The sequence below is a fragment of the Dendroctonus ponderosae genome, unplaced genomic scaffold (genome assembly GCF_020466585.1).
Source record: "Dendroctonus ponderosae isolate FM_Combo_2020 unplaced genomic scaffold, Dpon_F_20191213v2 Dpon_F_20191213_9, whole genome shotgun sequence".
Lineage (NCBI taxonomy): Eukaryota > Metazoa > Arthropoda > Insecta > Coleoptera > Curculionidae > Dendroctonus > Dendroctonus ponderosae.
The window spans coordinates 9,174,356-9,197,337 of NW_026019116.1; the positions used below are offsets into that span (position 1 = coordinate 9,174,356).

Genomic DNA, 22,982 nt, shown 5'->3' on the forward strand with positions numbered 1-22,982 from the left:
AAATAACTTACTCAGTGATGGCTTCGTCGCTGGCCACTCGGCAAAGTACGCCCCTGTCCATTGAACACTTGCCGATCACTGGATCAGGCGGAGCCAGCTTGATGTAGGGCGGTTCCTCCAAAAAAGTGATCTTCAAATGGAACTTCTCCGGTACGCCTTGAGGCGGCGTGTGACTGTTTCCTGGCCACACGATGTCTTTGATGTCGAGGCCCTCGTTTTGCCACGACTTCCACACGCCAATCTATCGGAAACATGCCATAAAGGGTTTTCCCGATCAAAAAAGCGCCCATTTCCCCACATACGCCGAATATTCTCCTTCGCATATATATGCCTGTTTGTCTGCTCATTTGTCTCGCTAAGGCGTCGCCGTCTGCACTTCATAAATATTAATCAATGGTCTTCGACCCCGGCAACAGTCTTTGCATGTTTTCCGCCGTCTCCCGCTTTCCCGGCCCGAAACTTACATCAAACTTCAGCTTCTCGACTCATTATCCGCGTCTTAAGTGAAACTAATCGATTAATCGCTTGAACTGAACGCTCAGCTGCGATTGATTGGCTCATGAGTTGACTGAACTAATCCAACTTGCTAACAGCTGCTTTTCCCCTAATTGACACCCTGAGGGTGTAGGTGTTTTGATCCACGTCACCCTCAGAGCAGGCTTACTTTGTCAGTGCGACTTTCGCACCTGAGCACGAGACTCGATTTTCGCTGGAAAATCTGCAGATTTTCCTGGTGTTGGACACCTTTCCAATTAGTTTTATTACTAATTTAAACGCAGTGTCAGTGGCGCCTTAAGCCGGTTTTATTGGGATTAAAAAATGCGGCGTTTCTCATCACCGGGGCTTCTGGTCGGCAAATTGCGTTCAAAGCTAGTAATTATTTCCCGTCGCTGACATATAATTTACTGTGACCGAAATGGACGCTTTAATTCTAGCACTTTTATGGAAATTAATTGAAATTTTCCCCCGGATTGGCTGGAGGTGACGGGCGCAATTTCCCGCTGCCGCAAACAGTGACTTTGCCGCATGAAAACCCACCTCTTCCCATACCAGTTGCTTGCTGACGCCCGGCCTCAGGTTCATAATCTTCAGTTCGGCCGCCTTCAGCAAACCGTCGGGGGTGAATTCCAGGTTGGGCCGCCCCTGTTCTGCCTCCACGCTCACGTTGCGCAAATACGTGAAGAATCTGTCGCCGGTGTCCCAGCGCACCACTCCCTCACCATCACACGACAAGTGAGTGGTGAGCGAACGGTTCCAATTGGCTGGATCGCCCAGAAAATCCTCCACCCCATAAGCGTATACCTGCAAAAAAATCAACTGTTTAACATTAAAAAAAAAACCCCCGCCCATGGCCCCAAAGTGACGATTTAAACTTTAAAATCCCCGACGTTTACTGCCACTGCTCAACGCCAACATATCCAGGACGTACGTCCCGAACTTGGCGCAAGTATGAGAGATGGCGGAGCCATGACAGATTGTCTGAGCTTGAGTCATGGAAATTGACGCGAGCGAACCGACCTGACGGCACAGTGGCTAGTACCGCCAAAAATGCCGGTCAAGCAGTGGGCCATTTCGCAATTTATCCGCAATGTTTGCACTTCGGCAGTAAAGTGTGAATTCAATTGGAGCTCTATATTACGGCGCTCGTTTCAATTAAACTAAGTGCAAAGGGCCGGGCAATTTGGCCTGAATTGCCCGGTAATGATCGGTTACTTGTCCAACCTGGGGGGCAGGCTTTGCACTGTTAAAGCGAAACAATGCGCCCCTAGGAAATCCCAGCCGTACACGCCAATGGAAAATCGATGGCTTTGCAACAGTGTCATTGGAAGCCACAACAAAGTGTTTCTAAACTATAATAACTATGGCGGCCCGAAAATTTCGTGGTAATTTCAGCCGGCTGCCAGACTAAAGTCTAATCAAAGCAGCTCGAGTGGAAAGTTTAAGAACGCATCAGCCATAATGAGACGGCAAAGACGCCAGCGACTTTAACCCCTTTAACTCGCTAAGTGGATTTTTGCCCTTCACTTACCTTAATGGCGGCCGTTATCTCATTGACCAGGCTCTGACTGGACGTGTCAAAGTGAACACCTGAAAATCAAGATTTTCCAAATCAGTTGCATTAAGCGGCAATAATCTCCTGAAAATTCCAAACTAATATGTGTACCAGGTGCGTGAAAGGTTTCCAAACAACGTGACAAACATCCACCATCAGGGACTTAAGCGCTGTTGGATGTGTTTTCAATTTGATAATGCCGGAAAGTTCGCGTCAACTTTAAAGTCCCCGACTTTCAGTCGCAACGTAGACAAAAGCTGGCCAGGCCCCCAATGCTTAATAAGCGCGCTTTTGTAAGGGATTTTTCGAAAAATATACGCTAAAACAGCGATTTTATGCAGCAGCAAATCCCCGAGCCGAACTAAATTGTGGTTAATTAGAATCGTGACAGGCGCATAATTAGTAAATGCAGCGGCGAGTTTTCACATTTCACAAATGAGAATTGAAATATTTACGGAAAACCATGCGACAATGCGGTTTAATTCAATTTTTCTGCACAATGAAATCGAACTTTTGCGAAAATCCCGTCAAAAATTCAAGTTTCTGCTTGTTCAAGTTGCAAAAGATGCAACCATGCAAAAACCACTTGAAGAACTGCGAGTTTTTGCGTCAATTTATTGAAACTTGTAAAAAATCACAAAATAAACACTGGGCACTTTCTCCTAGTAAAGGAGATCATACACACCATTGTGCCTTAAAAGGCAAAACCTATAAGCAATTTCACTTGTCGACTGCATTAAACCGTTGACTTTCAGGGGCCGAGTTTCTTGTCCGAGAAAATCAATGGCGGTTTATAACTTTGCGCCTTAAGTGCCTTAAGACATCATTAATAATCAGGTCCGAAGGACCGTACAACCTTAGCGAATCATCAATCAAGTGGGACTTAATGTAACATGGACGACAGTTTGCTGGCTGGAAAGCAGGGACCAGAATACGAGCGCTAACAAATCAGTTGATCGCATGTGAAGTTAATTTGATAGATGAACGCTGGAATAACGTTTGGAAGATTTACATAAACGCATAGAGCATTTGAACTTTGATCCATAGTTTTCAGTGTTAACTCTTGAGCCCTGCCCGATTAAGCAGCCAAGCAGCGCTTAATTTAAATTGAAATCGAAATCACTTGCATTCGCTTCCCGCACACAGACACACACAGTAAGGTCTCGATTAATTTTAGCTGGCAATTTCCTGTTCGTCTAGCATAGCGGATATTAATTATGGAAAAACTGTACGCCTCTGCCTGCGCCTGCTGTTCAGTGCCGCACGGTACTTAAGCAGAATTCGGCCGTGTGTGGTCGCCGTTACCTTCCCATTAGCGTCGCATCTAAAGTTTCCTTTAGCAGGAAGCAGACAAAGGACCAAAATCAATATTTTACGTCTGGAATAGTCCAGTTTCTCTCTGGATTAGACCGAAACGTCCGGATTAGGGCAAAGCCAGTTCAATTCCGTAACTGTAATGTAGCTGCGACTGAGCTGATGGAACTGTGACAGTCATGGGACCAATGGGACAACGTAATACATTCAATAATGTCAACATGTTGCCTCTCGAATCCAGATTAATGTTCGTCTTCGGGAATATTTATCAATTCAAAAAAGTGGAGATTTTTGCGTTTTTCCTCCCTCGACAGAACTTTGCTCCTAACGTTTCGCTTGCACCCAAGACCACCATATTCAGATATGTGAATCAACTAATCATCGTAAAGTTTGGTCGAACTTGAATAAGAAAACTTGCCCCACTTTCAACAACAACAACTTCAACGGGGCCAATTTTCATTTTCGAACGTAAAATTTGCATTTCTGAATTGAATTTGAATAATGAAATCGTGTTCCTGGCTGAGAGATTTGAGTTGCATATTGGTTATGCAACCGGAACAGCAGCTGATTTATTGAGAGCTTTCGAGGGATTTATGGAGGCTTATCGGGTCGGATTCAATCCCGGCTGGCCGCCCGAAATGAATGGTTTTCCAATCGGCAAACTTTCATCCAGTTGATAACCCCAGTAAAAGAAATTCTTTGAGTGCGACTTTTGGAACGGAACCACCCGGCTATCTGGCAGTATTTCATACAATTTGAGGCACCAAGGAGGTTGTGAGGAGCACTTGAAGCTGCCGCTTGTGAATGGCAGTCTAGACACTTGAAGGCTCTCCTCAAAAAATTAATTCCCACCTTCAAGCGCAAGAAAAAGCTTGTTGAGTTCATGCAAACTTCATGGCAGTGATCGACCCTTAAATTCACAAAGTTTCACCCAGYCTGAGAAACGACSAAAGYGTTGAGGAGCACTTGAAGCTGCCGCTTGAGAATGGCAGTCTAGACACTTGAAGGCTCTMCTCAAAAAATTCATTCCCACCTTCAAGCGCAAGAAAAAGCTGGTTGAGTTTATGCAAACTTCATAGCAGTGATCGACCCTTAAATTCACAAAGTTTCACCCAGTCTGAGAAACGACCAAAGTGTTGAGGAGCACTTGAAACTGCCGCTTGAGAATGGCAGTCTAGACACTTGAAGGCTCTCCTCAAAAAATCCATTGCCACCTTCAAGCGAAAGAAAAAGCTTGTTGAGTTCATGCAAACTTCATGGCAGTGATCGATCCTTAAATTCACAAAGTTTCACCCAGTCTGAGAAGCGACGAAAGTGTTGAGGAGCACTTGAAGTTGCCCCTCAATAATGGCAATTTCAACATGTGAAAAGTCTCCGGCAAAAAATGCGTAACAAAGAACCAGGCCTAATTGAACACTTGACACTTCAACCGAACCATCACAGTACCAGCTGTAGAAGTTTCGCCCCCTTGAAAGCACAGTCCAATTTTTCATAAGCACTTCAGTGTCTTCTTGTCCTTGACAAAACAGTCAACTTTTAAGTCTCAGAACTGGAAAGAAACACGGGCTTAATTGTATTGGAAGCGACTGAAAGAAAAAGTATTAGGAGCCGTCGCTGTCCACCAAGGTCCAAAACAACAACAAAAAAAACCAAAAGAGGACATTGTTATTGAGCCCAAGAACTGAGCCATCCAATCACATTGTTTACCTATAGCTTGGGGAAATTTGATTTATGACCCCACTGCCCAAGGGTCATCGGGAATTAGGGATGATTAATGTAAGACCCCTGCGTCCGGGTTTTTTCCGTTGGAAATCAGCATTATTTCGGGCCGATGGCAGTCGATCGCCATTCTTCAGCTGCTTAGATACTGTCAAAAGCAGCCAGCCATCCATCCGGCAGGAGGAAGTTTTATTGGTTTAGTTTTTAAATTAAACTTCAGAGCTGACCGGCGAACTCATTTATCAAAAGTTAGTTTGCCGGTCCCGTGGGAGCGCGCGGACGCTCCTTGAAGAAGTTGGTAAAGTTGAAAATAAAAACACCGGATTTGGTCCTGCGAGCTTATGAAACATTCTATTATCTGTCGGCGGAATTGCTTTTAACAACTCCCGGCCCTGAGGAGATGGAAACATTTATATTTCATGCTTTTAGTGTTTTTTCCGTCTTGTTCGATCTGAGGCACATTATGCCGCTCTTAATGGAGTTTCGGGAACGTTTGTCGAGGAGTCTCCTCTTTCCCATACAACAAGTGGAGTTGCTGTTTTCTCGTGTTTCTCTCCGGAGAATTCGCTTGCGATTCCCAAATATTTGCATGGAAATTGCACGGTCCTGATCTGTCGTTATCAGGTCGTTTTCGCACATAACAAAGAAACGTCCTCGTCGGCCGAAGGTTCGTATCGAGGAACGCAAATAATCAAACAAAGCGGCAGATTGTTGGGAACTTTGAATGGCGCAGGGTTAAGGGCCCGTATTTTCCGCAATATTGACGCCCTCACTCCAAAGAAAAAAGTGAAAAAGTGCACACTTACCAAGCATGCCGACCGGGAACTGATTGGGGGCTTGATCGGCCGTCTCGATCACACTTTGGGTGACCACCCACACGTAGTTTTCCCCGGTTAAGTGCAGGTCACTGGCGGCCGTCAAGATGTCCACAGCCTCCTGTTTGGTGCAGTAGAGAAGCATCACGCGGGCCTCGGAGTCCACCAAGGCGGCCAAATCGCCTCGATGCGCCACCAGCACGGCATTGAGGATGGTAAACTTGAAGCGATCCTGCCGACAAATCCTGCCCTCAAGCCCTGGACGAAAAAAATCAAATGCGACCAACCTGCATAGCAGACACCCGCTCCCTGACCGCCTGGATGAAGTCGTCGTGACCTGCTATCAAGCTGGTCACCACCGAAAACTGATGCCATTTGTATCTGGAAAACATCTGGAGTGCAAAATACGCCACTGCTTACGCCGCGCTCCATTGGCTCACCGTTCCAGAATGCTGAGCATGGCGGCCGTCTGATGTTCCAGAGATGGAGCCAGCTGAAGCTGGAGCGACGACTGCGAGGCGCGACGCTCCAGGCCGGAGTTATCGGCATTCCAGGCGATCACCGGAATGCCCAAATATCCGGCCAACTGCAGGAAGTACTGGGCCGATGCAGTGCTCGGGCCGTACTGCTCGTAGTTCATCAGGTACAGAATCGCCGAAACGTTGAAGTTCAGAAACTCCTTGCACAGAGCTTTCAGAATGGCTGCAACAACAACAACCGAATTAAATAAAGTGTGCTTTTGCCGCCTCCTCCTTATGGGAGTTTTGGGGCGAATTCGATTATTCAAGAGGCCGGGAGAGTCGCGCAAGGGTTTCCTTCCACCCGTCTCTCTGGTGGAATTGAATTAATTTAAATCCGCTCTTAAGTGAAGGAGGATTAATTAATGGGGAACAGCCATCAGTCAGTTTTGAGGTTCATCTAAAGCGGAATTTGAAATTCGGTCGTCCCCAGATCCCGCCGGCTTGGGAGGACAAGTTTGGAAACAAGGCAAAGCAACGACCGCGTGTCTTCGAGTGGGTTCGTGACAATTTTCGCTCTGAAGGGGTTTCTAGTTTTGTTGGGTTAGTTGGGGTTTTGCAAGAGGATTTCCCATCGTGCAAAACAATTATTTGTCTTGGTAAATCCCTTGGAAATGGGGAATGTTTTCTTCACTTTTCTGTAAGCAAAAGGGCAAATCCCATATTCTGGCTGTGAACCGCTGCTAGTTAAACTTTTCTAAAATCGGTCCCCGAAGGAATTAAAGGCGGTTGAAACACATTAGCACTGAAATTGGCGATTTGCACTTGCCCTCACTAAGAACCCTTTCACCCAACTACCAAAATTCAACGGTCTGCCTGCCGGAGCAACTTACGGATTTTTATAAACGAGGAGCAACCATGTTGTTGAGAAATGTTCCAGAATCACCGCAGTTCTCACTAAGGAAGAACCCCCGAAAAACTGTTTAAATTACTGCGACTTTGCTAACTGTCCTACTAAAGACTCACGCAAATAGCAAAGTTCGACCCTCTACTTGCCTGCTGAATTTCTTCTTGACGTTTCGCAAGCACGAGTGGCTTGCATCTTCAGAAGTGGTTTGTTTCCACACAAGCAAACCGGTTGACAAACAACGGCAAAACAAATGAGTTCGCCGGTCAGCTCTGAAGTTTAATTTAAAAACTAAACCAATAAAACTTCCTCCTGCCGGATGGATGGCTGGCTGCTTTTGACAGTATCTAAGCAGCTGAAGAATGGCGATCGACTGCCATCGGCCCGAAATAATGCTGATTTCCAACGGAAAAAACCCGGACGCAGGGGTCTTACATTAATCATCCCTAATTCCCGATGACCCTTGGGCAGTGGGGTCATAAATCAAATTTCCCCAAGCTATAGGTAAACAATGTGATTGGATGGCTCAGTTCTTGGGCTCAATAACAATGTCCTCTTTTGGTTTTTTTTGTTGTTGTTTTGGACCTTGGTGGACAGCGACGGCTCCTAATACTTTTTCTTTCAGTCGCTTCCAATACAATTAAGCCCGTGTTTCTTTCCAGTTCTGAGACTTAAAAGTTGACTGTTTTGTCAAGGACAAGAAGACACTGAAGTGCTTATGAAAAATTGGACTGTGCTTTCAAGGGGGCGAAACTTCTTCAGCTGGTACTGTGATGGTTCGGTTGAAGATTCAACTGTTCAATTAGGCCTGGTTCTTTGTTACGCATTTTTTGCCGAAGACTTTTCACATGTTGAAATTGCCATTCTTGAGGGGCAACTTCAAGTGCTCCTCAACACTTTCGTCGCTTCTCAGACTGGGTGAAACTTTGTGAATTTAAGGACCGATCACTGCCATGAAGTTTGCATGAACTCAACAAGCTTTTTCTTGCGCTTGAAGGTCGGAATGAATTTTTTGAGGAGAGCCTTCAAGTGTCTAGACTGCCATTCTCAAGCGGCAGCTTCAAGTGCTCCTCAACACTTTCGTCGCTTCTCAGACTGGGTGAAACTTTGTGAATTTAAGGATCGATCACTGCTATGAAGTTTGCATGAACTCAACCAGCTTTTTCTTGCGCTTGAAGGTAGCAACGGATTTTTTGAGGAGAGCCTTCAAGTGTCTAGACTGCCATTCTCAAGCGGCAGCTTCAAGTGCTCCTCAAAACCTCCTTGGTGCCTTAAATTGTAAGAAACATTGTCAGATAGCCGGGTGGTTCCGTTCCAAAAGTCGCACTCAAAGACTTTCTTTTACTGGGGTTATGAACTGGATGAAAGTTTGCCGGTTGGAAAACTATCCATTTCGGGCAGCCAGCTTCCACACAAGCAAACCACTTCTGAAAATGCAAGCCACTCGTGCTTGCGAAACGTCAAGAAGAAATTCTACCGAACGACGGCCTAAAAACCCGAAAAACCCATTAGTTTCAAGGAATGGGCTTTCCTTTTTGGTAACACTAAGGATTCTTTTGATCAACTACCAAGTTTTCTCCATCGGCCGCAGTGTGGGACTTAAACACGCACTATTGTAAACGCGAATTTTATAGAGCGGTTTGAGAATTTTTGAAAAACCACTAAAACATTGGAAATTCCTGCAATTTTCCACGCTTTCTTACTATAGACTCGTCTACACAAGAGGCGAAATTCAGCCGTCTGCCGGAGTTTCGGGCTTGGGATTTTTTTAGATAAACGCGTACTTTACGCGATTTTTGATGGAAATTTGCAAAGTGTTCAACAATTACCCGGATTCCGGAAATTATTGCAAATACAAATTTTCAGCCTTCCAGCTGCAGCACTTTGCAACTTATGATTTTGTTCGGCCAAGCGCGGTCTATTAAAAAAGGAATTTTTTAAGAAAGTTTAGGAATTTCTCAAAAATCACCGGCAAATTGAAAAGTACTGCGACTTTGTAAACCATCTTACTAAGGATTAATTTCCCCAAAAACCAAATTTCCGCCCTCTACGTACCGGAGTTTGCTACTAATGAATTTTTTAGGCAAACACGCACTATTGAAAACGCGTCTTCCAGATCAAAGTTCGAAAAATGTTCAAAAATCACCGGAAATTTGTAAATAATACTGCGCTGTTCCAGACTGTTTCACAAGGATTGATTATCAAAGTGCGCATAATTTAAAATACAGTTACTACACGAAAGTTTGAAAAATTCTGGAAAATCATCCAAAACCTGATTTTTACGTTGCCACGTTAAAAGACACTCTTTTAACGTGGCAAGAAATGTGAAACTTAACTGCAAAAAAATCAGGTAAAAGCAGATGTTTTTTCCTTAAAACAGTGCAAAAGCTGTTGGCTTGGTCCATAATGAAAGATTGTCCGTGGACAGGAAACGGACGCTGTGAACGTGGAAAAAGCGGAACGAGCCCGAAGTGGTCGTGAAGACCGAGGGTGAAACGTGGACATTTGAATAATGGCCCGTCCGGAATGAAGGGTGAAAGACCAGGAAATAATCCGGCTCGGAAATACGACATCGCATTATCCAGTTTCTTCCAGCCGAATTTTTCCTAGCAGCTGAGTTAAACCGGGCGATTTGCTGTCGGCATAAGCCCACGAACGGCAAATATTTTCTCAACTCCTAATGTCGCCCATTAGACCAGTTTTGGATGGGCGGAAAGTGAAAATCTGTCTATGAAAAACTAGACGTTTTAACCGGCACATGCCTGACGAGTCTGCTCAAATTGGCCCAAGATCGTAAATTTCATTGCCCCATATTTTCTCCTTTTGTGCCACGATATAGATGTCTTGGAGGTACTTAATTTAAACTGCTGGCGCATTATGGGAGCTTCCTGCGCCCCATTTGTTCCGGCTAAGAGCCGGCATTTGTTGCGGTTGTTCCTGCGGCTCTGATAATTAGATACATTCAATTTTGTTCCTTTCTTTCGGCCCCGTTCGTCGATAATCCGGATTGATCCAAGAGCGTTCTGCTAAGGAAATTGGCAAAATCATCAAGCTCCATCGATATAATCCGCAGCTCCAACATTACAAATCGCTTCGTTTGCTGACCGGCAGAAAACTATTCGAGATTTGGGGGAGAATTTCAATTATCCATCAACGGATTTGGACGGAACGCTTCCATCGAATGTCGCGCTTCACGGAATGCTGGTTTCCTCTTGGCCGCCCAACATGCTATTCTAGATTCTAGGGAGAGATTTCATCGAGGCGCGGTTTTGAACTCAGAGCGAAAAGAAGTCGCTTAATACGCTCCATTTCACTAACTAATAGTAGACGCAATCAATACCGCGGGATTAAAGTCGGAAAACTCCAGTAATCCCACCACTATTAGCCAACTTTCCAGTCGTATAATTCGAGTAACGAACGGTTAAGCAGCGTTCTGCTGGAAATTAGCCTTTTGTGCGAAATTTGTGAGCTCACCAGGAAGCAGCGCCCTCGAAAACTTCCGGGCCCCATGCATACATTAAAGTTCCGCGAAATGGAGCCGCTCTATAAAAGTCGCTGTTTTCGCCTTAATTTTCGCAATGTTTAATGCACAGAACAAAAGGCCCATTAAGTTTTATCAGTTTTCCAAGTAAACAGAGGCTCGGGTAAGAGAATGAGCCAATGTTGCGGCCGCACTGATAAAACCACATCAGTGAAATGATTGACGTTTTTCGCGTTTTTGGGTGAAAATCGAGAATTATTGCCGGCGGATTTCGGTCCAGTGGACTGGAAATCGCGAAGTTATTCAACGAAAACGACAGAATTTCCAGTCTTTGCTCGGCAACCGTTCACAAAAACTTCCGCACCTAAAGAGAAAGTTTTGGTTGAATCCAAGAAATACGGGAATTGTGTACAATTGGCTTTTTTATAAAACTCAAAGTCCAAGTCAGTTGGACATATTTGCAACCTGTTTATTTTTTCAATTTTTCAAGAGAAGCGCCTCCAATTTATTTTGCAATTTTTTGATGAAATTTCGGGAATTTTCAAAAAATCAACAAACAGTTGGAAATATTTGCAACTTGGCACCCTTAAGGGCTAAGGCTTCTTTTATCCAAATTGAAAGTTTCAACCCGCTAGCTTGCAACTTTGCGTTGCTACTTGAATATGCACACAATTGCTTTATGCAGTTTCCAGATGGAAGTTTGGAAAATTCTCAAAAATTAACTAAACTCGGGAAATATCTGCAACTTGGGACACTTAAGCTCTAACTCTTCCTCCATTCAAATTACAGATTTCAATATTTTACCTGCCGTAGTTTGCCACTTGGGAATTTTTTTCTTCACCGTCCACACCAGTTCTGCCTAATTACGCTTGCGCGTCTCACTGCCATGTTGCCGCTATGCACAAACTTGGTTTTAAACCCGCCGCCTAACCTCAGAAAAAGTAGTTTACTTTTTTTTAGTTAATCGTTTCTGGTTAATGTTTGTTTGCGTTTAAGATGCAATCTTATAGGAGAAAAAATGTTATGCTGCATATTTTTCTGATTTTTAATGAACGCCTTGCACCGTCACCATCAAATCAATAATAATCCATCTCCCCTGGCAACGCCACCAGTTGTTTCTCCCACAGCCCAAGGCGCATAATAGAAAATACCGTTGCTGGATGGAAAAATTCTCAAAAATCAACCTAAATCTGGAAATATGTACAACTTCTTACATTCTAACGCTAAGCTTTCGTTTACCCAAATTTGCGAATTGAACCTTCTAGCTCAGTTTGCGACTAACGATTTTTTTAACCAAACGCGCATACTCGAAAATACAACCGTTTCTTAATGGAAGTTTGAAAAATTCTCAAAAACATGGAACAGTGTTTTTTTTTTCTTTTTTTTTGGATTAGTTTGTTACAATATTTAAATGAAATTTCGGCTCTTTGCAAACATTTAAATATATTACTTTCATACAATACCTTTTCATGTCTATTACGATTAGTACGAAAAGTGGCGTTAAATGAGAAATGGCCAATCGTGGTAAACGGCAACGTTGGACTGTCCGTTGTTTAGCTGCTCCAAGAAAACGGCGTGTAAACAAGCAAGGTGGACGGGAAAATTGGCGCTTATTGGACGACGAAACGAAAATGAACAACCCGCTTTTCTAATAGTAATTTATTTCCAAGATGAGACAACCCGAGCCCCATAATTAAAAGTGAACACGATAGAAGACGTCCTGAATAATGATCGGACGCTGCCGAAAGGGGGCCCGAATTCGAGGCGACGCTTCTTCATGAAGCCGACCAAATTAGATTCGCTTTTTCTTCGCAAAATACCGAACGGAATGACGCTATTGGGCCGCATTTCAATTCGGACGATTTATCGGTTATGGACAGAGTCAATCGCAGCCTAAAGCCCATCGTCTAATGGATTAGGACGAGGATTGCACAATATGAGTCGTTTATAGGGAAATTTTATTTTCAATTTATTTGCAGCTCGAGGGCGAAGCCCCGCACTTTTTAACGACCAATAAAGAATTAATAAAACACTTAACTCTTGGCGAATGAAGTGAAACCGCATTCTGTACATGGACTTGGAACAAATGGCATAAAAATGAGCAATAAAATCGAACGACCGCCATGCCGGAAAATAACGAAACTATGCCTGAGGGTCTGGGAAAACCGAAGGAAAGTGGCAATTTCCCATCGAAGACAATCTTGCCGGGAAATCTCTGCTTGTCGTGTCGGCCGATTATCCGCGCACAATGGATCAAACCGTCAAGAAAAACCCCGCAATTTCCCTCAGTTTCACTTTGCTTTTCATTTACTCGGCGGATGATTTGCTTCAATAAGCACCATTGCCAATGCCTGAATTGGGAAAAAAACGCTCACAACTTGCCTATTTCCAGCCAATTATTGGCCGCAAAATCATATGCTATACAAATCGTGATAACAATCCGTGTTCTTTATAGAGCGGAACCTGAATTTTTCTCCTTGAAAAACGTGCTCAGCCCCATAAAAATGACAATCGCAATCCGGCAATATAGAGCGAAGCTTTTGGCGAACCGCAGCAAAAGGGCAATTTCCCGTTAAGGGCCGATCTATCTAAGTTTTGGGTGATTACATCGGAATCGGCAGAAAGCGACGTCTAAGGAAACATAGAAAAATAAAAGCAAAACTCGAGCAGCCAGACCAGATGAAACCCGCAGGAGAACTGCCCATTAAATCCTGTGTAAGGACACAATTAAAATTTGCTTTTGAGTTTCGAACGTGATAAGTGGAGGAAAAGTGGACAATTTCACTTGAAACCCGTGCAACACCACCTGTTTGAGAACTAGAAATATCTGAAATATTAGTTATTTAAGTACTCACTAAAAATATTCCTATAGAAAAATTATGTTTCGTGGATCCGGCAATAGTGAAATCAGATTCCCTATGATCTACTTCTGATGTTGCGATGATATTTCCAATTAAATAATAGTGAATTACAAGGTCTGGACCTCAGATTAAACAGATACATTTGCTTACGTTTTTCGATGGGAGCAACATTGGTTCACAGTCTTATATGGCTCTTATTTGGCCCGATTGTGCACTAACTGGCCCACTGCTTGACCAGGGATTTTGATAGTGCAAGCCACTGTATTGGAAGCTCAGAATAAACGGATGCATTTGTTTACGTTTTTCGATGAAAAGTAGGTACTTGCGAGAGCTGCTTTGCCGGCTCGGTATTCAATTTGATGTATATGAGTGGCATCAACAAGAAAATAGCAGGAAAACGGTAGCCATGAATATATTTAGTGGTATATTTGCTCAGTTTGTAATAAGCGACAAGCAAATGTCATTAAAACGACAGTGTCGAAATTTTATATTAAAAAGTTCATAAGAATTTTAGGTGGTAATTACCAGAAAACATAATGAAACATTCATCATGACAACAGCGCAATGAGGTAGTGGGATAGTGACGACAGTAAGAGGGAAGGAGGATTTGTTCGACAAGTAAATACGGCAATTTCTCGTGTTTTTGGCGATAACTAGTGATAATCGTGATATTAGTAAAATGTTGCGCTTAAAAGAAATCGTGCGAAGTGGTTTCATTTGCAGAAATGTTGAGAAAATCGGCCTGAATTTTCCTAACCTGTACGGTTCTGCACGATTGTAAACAGGGACCAGTGGCGTGAGTTGTTTTGAATTTATCAGCTAAGAGCTATATTCGATCCCTATTGAATCGCTATCAAATGCTTAAAAAATATGCTTTAACTCTATAGCGTTTATAAATTCAAACATGTAATGCAGAGAAAAAGGTCAGAAAATGAGGGAATCTTCCATGCTTAGAATAAATCGATTAATACAAATTTTTACTACGCCTATGGCTAGCAGGCAGGCGAGTTGATTTTCCGATTAATTCTACTCTTTGCTCGGTACCTACTTTATCGCTACCACCTGTTTTTTATTGATAAATCGCCAATCGGTAGAATTTAGTGTTGGTCCCAAACAAATCGCGATTTATGAATGACTAGTTTGGTCTATTTATTAATGTCTTTGGTAAGGAAAAGTGCGCAATTTAAGGCTCTTTCCCTCAATGAGAAGAGAGTTTTGCAGTTCAAAGGGACTTGTGGTCCAAATAGGGAACCTGAATATTTCCTGCCCCCAAACTGATCACTGGACAATTCTCGCGGATTAAACCTGCAGCCCGATTAATCCGCAATTAATGCGGACAGCGCCGCCGACATTCGAATCAATATTAATTCAACGTTGTACAATCCTATTGGGGCGGATTGTACAATGGAAAATTAAATTTTTCTATTAATCAAAACCAGTGCCGCCCATTGTAGCAGCGCTACGGGAAGCGGATGAGTTGAGGGTGATTCCGGGTAGTATTTATCGATTCGCGCCTAAATCCCCAATGATTATTAATCCAGGAAATAGGGGCACTAAAACGGCGCTAAAACGCGCCATAATTATCCAACAGGAGTAATGGATTTAGTTGCAAACAAAATTATCTCAGCAGATGCCGCTTTAGATGACAAACTGTTGGAGTAATCCGGATTATTAGCTGCTGCATAATGAAGTCGATTATCCAGAGTGCAGCGTTGGGAATGGAAATAATCTTGCGCTTAACTAGGAGCAGGCAGTTGTGTATTTATTAAGCTGGGTGCCGGCTTGACCGGTGCTCTTGCTTAAAGTGCGATTTAATGAAAGAAGTGTCGCAAATTGCCTTTAAACTGAGAGAAAAAGGCGCATTAAGGCAAGTGCGGCAGTTTATCCTGCCTGCTAACTGGACAACGAAAGTTTGCTTTTCTTTGAAATTTGGCCGAAAATTTCAAAAGTGCGCCTAGACTGGAAGCAAAAAGAACGGATAAAGGGATTTCTCAACCTACTTGCTCAACACTTCAGCATGCTCCCCTCAATTTCAACCTCAAAACCCGAAAAGATCGCATGTTTCCATACCCATCCACAATCGCTTCACGCTCACCTGTTGGACTGGGAGTCAAAGGGAACAAAATCCTCGACACATTGTTCTGCGTGAAATTCCTGATGGGCACCCATCGCAACAGGCGGCCTTTGCCCCTGTGCAGCCCCGCCACTGCATTGTTAATGGCACGCGTGTATCCGCGCACCCCAAAATTCGTATGGGGCAAAATCAGCCCGATATTTAACGGTTCTGACCCGGGCTGCGGCACCCTCCCATGGTTCCGATGATGGCCCCGGAAGGAACCGTGAAACGTCCTGCTGTGCTCCTTCAGCGCGCCGCTGGCTGCCAGCGAGCAAAGCGACAACAGCGCGAATAAAGGCGGTTTCATTGCTCGGAAGAGACGCGAAGCAGTGGCGATTCGATTCTTTGGATAACATGGTTTTTCATGCTCTCAATGGGTTGGAAGACGCTTGAAGACAAATAGATTAGCGGCATTGGAAGGTTTGAAGACGTGGGGCGGCTTTGGCAGTGAACAAGGGCGATTTGAAATCGGTTTTTTGGGGTTAGTTGTTCAAGTGTACTCTTCAAAACATGGTCAATAGTTAATTACACGCAAATGAAGCAAATTCAGTAGGTACTCGTAGAGTTTGATGGAAACAACCCATTCATTTTTCAACTTTAGAAGAAACTCCCTGTCAAAACCTCCTCTACTGTTCTCATCCGAAAACTCTCCTTAAACATGCACATTCTTGAAAAAAACGAAAACTGATGTTGCGAAGTGAGGTTATAAAGTAAAGTTGATCACTTCTCTGTGATAGAACTCATGCAATGATTGTTGACATCAGTATAAAAAATGAGCAGTCAAGAGCGCCATGGAGTGCACATGAGGAAACTTGCCCCCTTGAGCACTTGTTGCCAAGAGTTGCGCAAAAACCGATCGATTATCGACTATCGGAGGTAAATTTTATTGTATATTGTCATCGGCCATTCCGCACATCCCACGTCTTCGACAAGAACCTTACAATCACTCCGCGGAATCCTAACCGCAAACTTTCCTGCCTGATCCAGAGTCTGGATCAGGCCGATCGTCCGCCTGGACACTGGATAGTTGGGTATTTTTTTCGCGACACTAAACAAGGGAGAACTCACGCGATTTTTCCGTTTAACGAGCAAAACAGCGCGCCCCTAACGTGGGGCAATGTTGTTTCTTGGGGATAGACATGCAGCCACCGCCCCAGCTGATGGCGAGAGGGTGATGGCGATAGCGATCCGCGTGGATAAGAGGGAGATAGGTGTCCGGTTGCCCGGGAAACCGCGCTCAAGGCTCAGGATCTGGAACACAACGCTGGATGGCGTTTGGCCTGACGGCACAGCACAATGTTGTCGTCCTGTCGATTAATTAGCGAGATTTTAGGGAAAACGTGCTCTTCGACATCGGCTCGGGCCGGTTTGACCCACTGAACTGGATTTGTTTGAGTGAAAGTGCTCAATGTTTCACCGTTTATTTCGGGCGTTTTTTATTTTCTTTTTAATCAGTTTTGCGCTATTTTCTGCAAATTAGTTAGTCGACAGTTTTCGGCGCCTTATACAGGGTGAGCCAAACGTTGTCACAAGTGATTTTGTCCAAAAAAAATTAAAAAACACTTGAGTTGAGTTAAAAATGCACCTAAGCCCGATGTGCTGACCCCAAACTAATGTGCTGGTGGAAACTGGATAAGGGCCACAATGAAATTGATCCAGAGCGACGAGCTGGGAAATTTATGCGACGTTGTCTTTAAATTGAATTTTCTCTTTACTAATTCGTCTGCTACTCAGTATTTTCTGTTTCCCTTTTACTAATTCTAGGAGATTTTGCGGGGGCGCAAAATGCCAAGTTCACTTCTATCTCTTTAAGAACTTATAAACAAAACTTAAATGTTAAAGACAGCTTTTGAGGCGCTCTATCAAAAAGGTTCTGCTGAACAGTCGGATTCATATTCACATTTTGGCTCCTAACCCTTTAAAGGTTAGACATTTCGGATAAAACCCAATTAGGGAAAAACAGCGCTTGAGCCGAACTAAGAAAACTGTCACCACTAGATCGATATTTTCAACCGTTTCCCGAATAGAACAACTGGAAATAGCACGCAACTGAAAACGGGCGAATCTTAAATTTTTCCATTATCCGAAAGCAATGGCAAGTTTCAAGCTCGACTTCATGAAATATCGATATAAATGTTATTGATGTGAACAAGAGGCGAAAGTTCATCAATCGAGCCCCACGCGATAAATAATCGGGAAATTGAATTAGATCTGGAATGGAAATTGATGAATCTTTCGGATTGAATCCGAACGGCAAGGAAATAAATGCAAATGATGCGTTATGGTTGAAGCGATGAATGTTCTTTTCCTTAATCAAGCCCTTCTTGTTTGAACGCGAACGGAACTAAACCTTATTTGCAAATGGGGCTTTTGCAGCCGGGTCTCAGCGCGTTTTGCCGGTTTGCTCAATGCGAGCCCTTCGCCCAATGTTATTTCTGAGTTTACTCGAGCCGATACACAATTTCGATAAGTGGGTCCCTTTTTTTCGCAATAAAACATCTGCTTTTCGGCCCTTGAGGTAAGGGAACTCGATGGGGCAACGATCGGAAATTCACGGGAAGTAAGCTTTAAACTCCTCATTAGAAATCAATCAGGAGAATTCCTATAAGCGTGATTAGCGGAGGAATTATTTTGCCCCCCTGAGGCCGACTTAAGATAACCAATCATTTAAGTGTCGAATTTCCGTCATTTACACCATTATCTCATCTAGTCAGCCGCGTCTAGATCAGCTTCAATTAAGGCTCCTCAAAGCTCTGCATGTGAAATAGACAATGCCTGATTAAGTTTAACTTTATAAACTAGTTAGTGTTTAGTGTTGCTGCGAAAGGGTGAGATTTTTCATTAAGATTCACACTGAAATCCGGCCGTCGAGGGGGCGAAAATCTGACTTTTTCACTGGAAAGTTATAATTTCAGTTGATTTGTCGCGTTCAGTTTTAGCGCGGAAAAATTCTAAAAGATCCCACACCGAACGAGAACGGGCGGCCCTCTAAAGCGAATTTTTCATTTTAATTCAGCCAATTTGCCCAATTAGTCTCCATTACTGACCGGGCGCTTACAGTGAAACGGAATGGGGAAAATGGACCTCAGGGCTCTGGGGGCTTTTAATACACCTGCCAGCTTTCCGCATTTTCCTTAACCACTTTGCCTGCTTCGATATGTTATTATCGTAAAATCGCGCCGGCCGAACGGAACAAACCCACTGAAGATGCATTTAACCTAAACTTCAGACTTCAAAGCGCAAATTTGTGTCCAGTTGCGCATTATTGCTTGGTGGCCCCCCTGTCAAAATGAGCGCGTTTACACCACAACATCTGTCACAACGGCTTAGCCTTTGGACCGGCTACCAAACGAAACCCAATCGCTTGAAAGAGGTCAAGCCACAACTTAAGCGCGAAAGTGGCAGGAAGAGAAATAAATAAGTACACGGAAAGGGTGCGAAAGGCTTTCAGCCACCTCATCCGGACCAGGGTTTGATGTCAACTAATCGACTGTCCTTTCGCAAAATGGACATGTTTTGTGTGTGTTTGGGCGCTTTTCATCCAAAATCGGCCCAATTCGAACAGAGGACAAACATTGAAACATGCGGTGGCACATTTCGTGCCCTTCCACCAAGCGAAATTGCAAACTGCAGTGTTGCATAGTTTGTTTTGGTTGTTGGAAAACCGACTAAAAGTGCAATAAAAGCAAAATTCCAAAGGCGTTTGACAGTGCATCGCTTCCAGTTACGAAAATGATATGCAACGAAAGCCGTCAAAATTGTAGGCCAAACGTCAACGTCAATTAGTCGAGAGATTTATTCATGTGAAGCGTCAAGAATGATTTTCCTTTAATTTTCGAAACTGAAACGCAAAGATGAATGCGAATCGCACATTTGACGTTGAAGAGCTTCCAACTGCCAAACCACGCAGCTGAAACCGTCAAAGTTTGACAAGTTGAAACCCAAACGTCACTATTAACTACCTGAGAGACTCATCCGTGTCAAAGTGTGTTTCTGCGCACCCCCTAAACGGAAAAAACTCTCAAAAACACTTGGTTCTTTTGACAGTAAATAACTAACTCCCAACTGTCAAACGCCTACACCTGAACACGTCAAATTTTGGAACTTTGCAGCTAAATTTAATGCGCTGTTAAATCGTCCAAATAGTCATGATAATTAACGGGAAATAATTGGCATTACTACTGGGCAAAGGAATTTAATATCTGTTGCGGACGGTCGGCCAGTTAACTGCCATTATAGGGAACGGGGCGCCCTTAACTCAACCCCCTGAGAGGGTTTTACGCATAAAAAACCGCTGCAACTAATCACATAATAATTTCCCGAAATTGCTCCCCAAAAGTCTTCAAAATGCCGATAAAAGTAATGAACAATAAGTCCTACAAAGGCAATTTCGAGCTCCGATAGCTCCATTCAGCCTCATAAATATGTATCTGCGATCGAAAATAGGCCGGCCGTAATTTGGGGGCTCAAGGAAATCGGACGAAATAACCATCGTCAACTGTTGAAAAACCTCCGGGATTTTATTCCCACAAAATAATCATTTTTATTGGAGACTTGGAGAAAATTTCCAGGCAATAAAACACCCATTAAATTGCAAATAATTTTTTTGTTCAGCTTTCCACTGACTGTCCCACTGCTTGACCAGCACTTTCAACATTTCAAGCCACTGCACGGAGAACACTGGCTTTTGGGCAGTGTTGCCCCATAGGGCAGAAAACCCAAATAACGAAAACTCAGCCGAGGTCCTTTTTTTTTCTTCTCAAGTCAAATGATTTGAGTAAATTGAAACAATGGAAAGCGGAACAAATGATGAGAGCCTTCAGTAAGCAAACCAAGCTGTGGTCTCCAACCTCAAAAGCACTGGCCAAGCAGTGAGCCGCATAGTGAAAAGGTGGCCCAGATGAATTTTAGTGAAACTCACCGGTTGGACTGGGAGTGAGAGCCTTCATCACAATGTGCACTTGAATATCATGCGATTTGAATAGTTTCAGCTTGCGAGCAATCAGACTCTTGGTGGTGGTGATCGCTTTAGTGTAGTCGCGCACCCCGAACGACTTGTACGGCAACACTATCCCGATATTCAAGTGTTTGATGCCGCCATTGCGGTCCGATGGAGAAGTTGGGGGATGGATGAACTCCTCCTCCGGAACACTGGTGGTTGTGGTGGTCGTGGACCTCAATCCGCGGCCCCCGCTCCCTATTTTAATGCCGTTGCCTCGCAAGGAGGACGCGTTGCGACCTGCAACCGACAAAACAGGACAACGTTGCAAAATTCCCCTCTAGTCCTCCAAGTTGCACCCACCTCCTTTTTCGCCGATTTTCAGCCCGCCGCCCCGTTGCACCTCCTTCCAAGCAGGCCCACCACTCACCACCGAAACCACCAAAAGGTTGAGCGCAAACATTGTCAACTTCATCGCGAATTGTCTTCACTTCACCGCCTCCAGTTCATTCTAGAATTGAGTAGATTTTCAACGATTGACCCTCGTAAACGCCTGGCTTAGTACAAGCGGGGCATTTATGCGGTCCAGACCGAGAAGAACCTAGCGGTTTCCATGGAAACTCACAAGTCCTTGTCGCTCTCTGCGGTTTACCAGGGTAAATGAAAACGTTCAATGATTGTGAATGTGTGGAACTAGTGAGTTTTGGACACCGCTGTTTACAGAGTGGCGCAATAAGGCCTGAAAAACTCAAAGTCAAGCTCAAAAAAGCTGCGGATGCCAGAATTTAGGTTTGAAAAGCGTGCATTGTGGCTAAAATTTGACGAGCTGACGCCTCTGGAGGACCTCCCGATAATGATTCCAGAAAAAACTCTCCCGCAAACAAACAAAGGGCCATTTACATTGTCAGTAGTGCAAGTTACGTAACACCCAAGTCACTGAGCCATCACACCACCAGTCAGTAGATGGAGGAAAATCCCTCTGGAAACTGGAGGTAACCTTCAGAACGCGCGATTATCTTATCTAACAGACTCACAAAGACGCAAAGTGGGAGTGTCGGCAAGTTCGCGAGATATCCAGAAGACGTCGGTCCTCATCCAGCCGTGGCTGAAGCGCTGACATCGGAGCGCTGAAAACTACTGAAAACCGACTTGGAAATTCCGCATAGAGCGAGTGAGAGGCCGATACGCCCCATCCACAGAATGCATGCGCGAAAAGGAAGGACGAATTTGTTGCTTTGATTCATGTCACCAAACACCACGAACCCATCCAGTCGACCAATGGGCGCACTTCAAGTCTAAAAATCCATTAAAAACTGGACAACAGAACTTCAACTGAATTGATAATGGCCTTTCCAAGACGGCCGCAAGCCGTCAATGGTTGTGGCGTTTCCATTAATATCCCGCTTTTTGATTGGGTTTTTTCCGCATTTTCATATCGGGAGAACAAGGGTTTCGGCAATATTTTGCCTTTTAATGCCCGCTTTGATCCAGATTTTCCATATTTAAGGACGCAGGGGGTTTCAAGCGAATTATAGTCTATAGTCCCAAGCTATTTGGCAGTGACGTCATTGTTTCGGAGCAGGTAGTAGGCCTGGGTAACTCAGTGAATTTTTAGAAGTTGGCGCAGTGCTACGCTAATGGCTTGGAGCGCCAACACAACGCACCGGCGCAGTAACTCAGTTTCGTTGCTGGGAAATGTTGTAGACCTTTTTTTACTTGTTGTTAGATTTATTTTAAGGGTCTTTTCTTCCTTCGAAATGCTCAATTTTCTAAAGTTTTTTAAAAATGCTGACAAACTTTTTTTATATTATATTGGGTATTTTCCGAGAAAAATTATGAAATAAATTTCGAATCCTTGGTCGCTTTGTAAAAAGTTTTGAAATTTCTTTCCAGCGTCGAATTTGGAACAAAAATCGAAAAATTTTCTATCAAAAAAGGAACAGAATAACCGAACGTTGATAGCAGATTATTTGGAAATCTCATCACCTCCATTCCTCTGAACATTGTTGAGTTTCTTAAAAAGAATGTGTTTTTTTATAATTTTTTTTGCTTTACTTTCTACTCAAAAACCCCCTGTCTGTTTTGTAGAGAGAAAGTAGAGTAGTTATAAACGTATAGCTTTGTAAAAATTTTACATAAATCTTTTTTCAGTGTCGAATTCGAGACAAAAACGAAAATAAATTCCTCTCGTTTTCTCCAAAACCAATCACAAAACGAAGTTTTTAATCGAAAACGCAAAAAACCCTTATTGTCTGATTATTTATCTGTTCTGACAACAATGGAGTCTTTTTAGCAAAAAATAACAAAATTTGCTACCCA

The 22,982-nt window shown here is 43.7% G+C and overlaps 1 protein-coding gene across 1 annotated transcript in view; it reads right to left on the reverse strand.

Annotated features, from left to right (window-relative positions):
* Window positions 1-21,724, reverse strand: part of LOC109542203 (glutamate receptor ionotropic, NMDA 2B) — a gene marked incomplete in the record, with an annotated part of 42,080 nt that extends 20,356 nt beyond the window's left edge. The window contains 8 exon segments of the mRNA XM_048669975.1: window positions 12-241; window positions 1,039-1,302; window positions 2,030-2,088; window positions 5,893-6,133; window positions 6,189-6,282; window positions 6,342-6,603; window positions 20,646-20,963; window positions 21,027-21,724. Coding sequence (XP_048525932.1) covers window positions 12-241; window positions 1,039-1,302; window positions 2,030-2,088; window positions 5,893-6,133; window positions 6,189-6,282; window positions 6,342-6,603; window positions 20,646-20,963; window positions 21,027-21,138 — 1,580 coding nt within the window.
* Window positions 21,725-22,982: the final 1,258 nt, after the last annotated feature.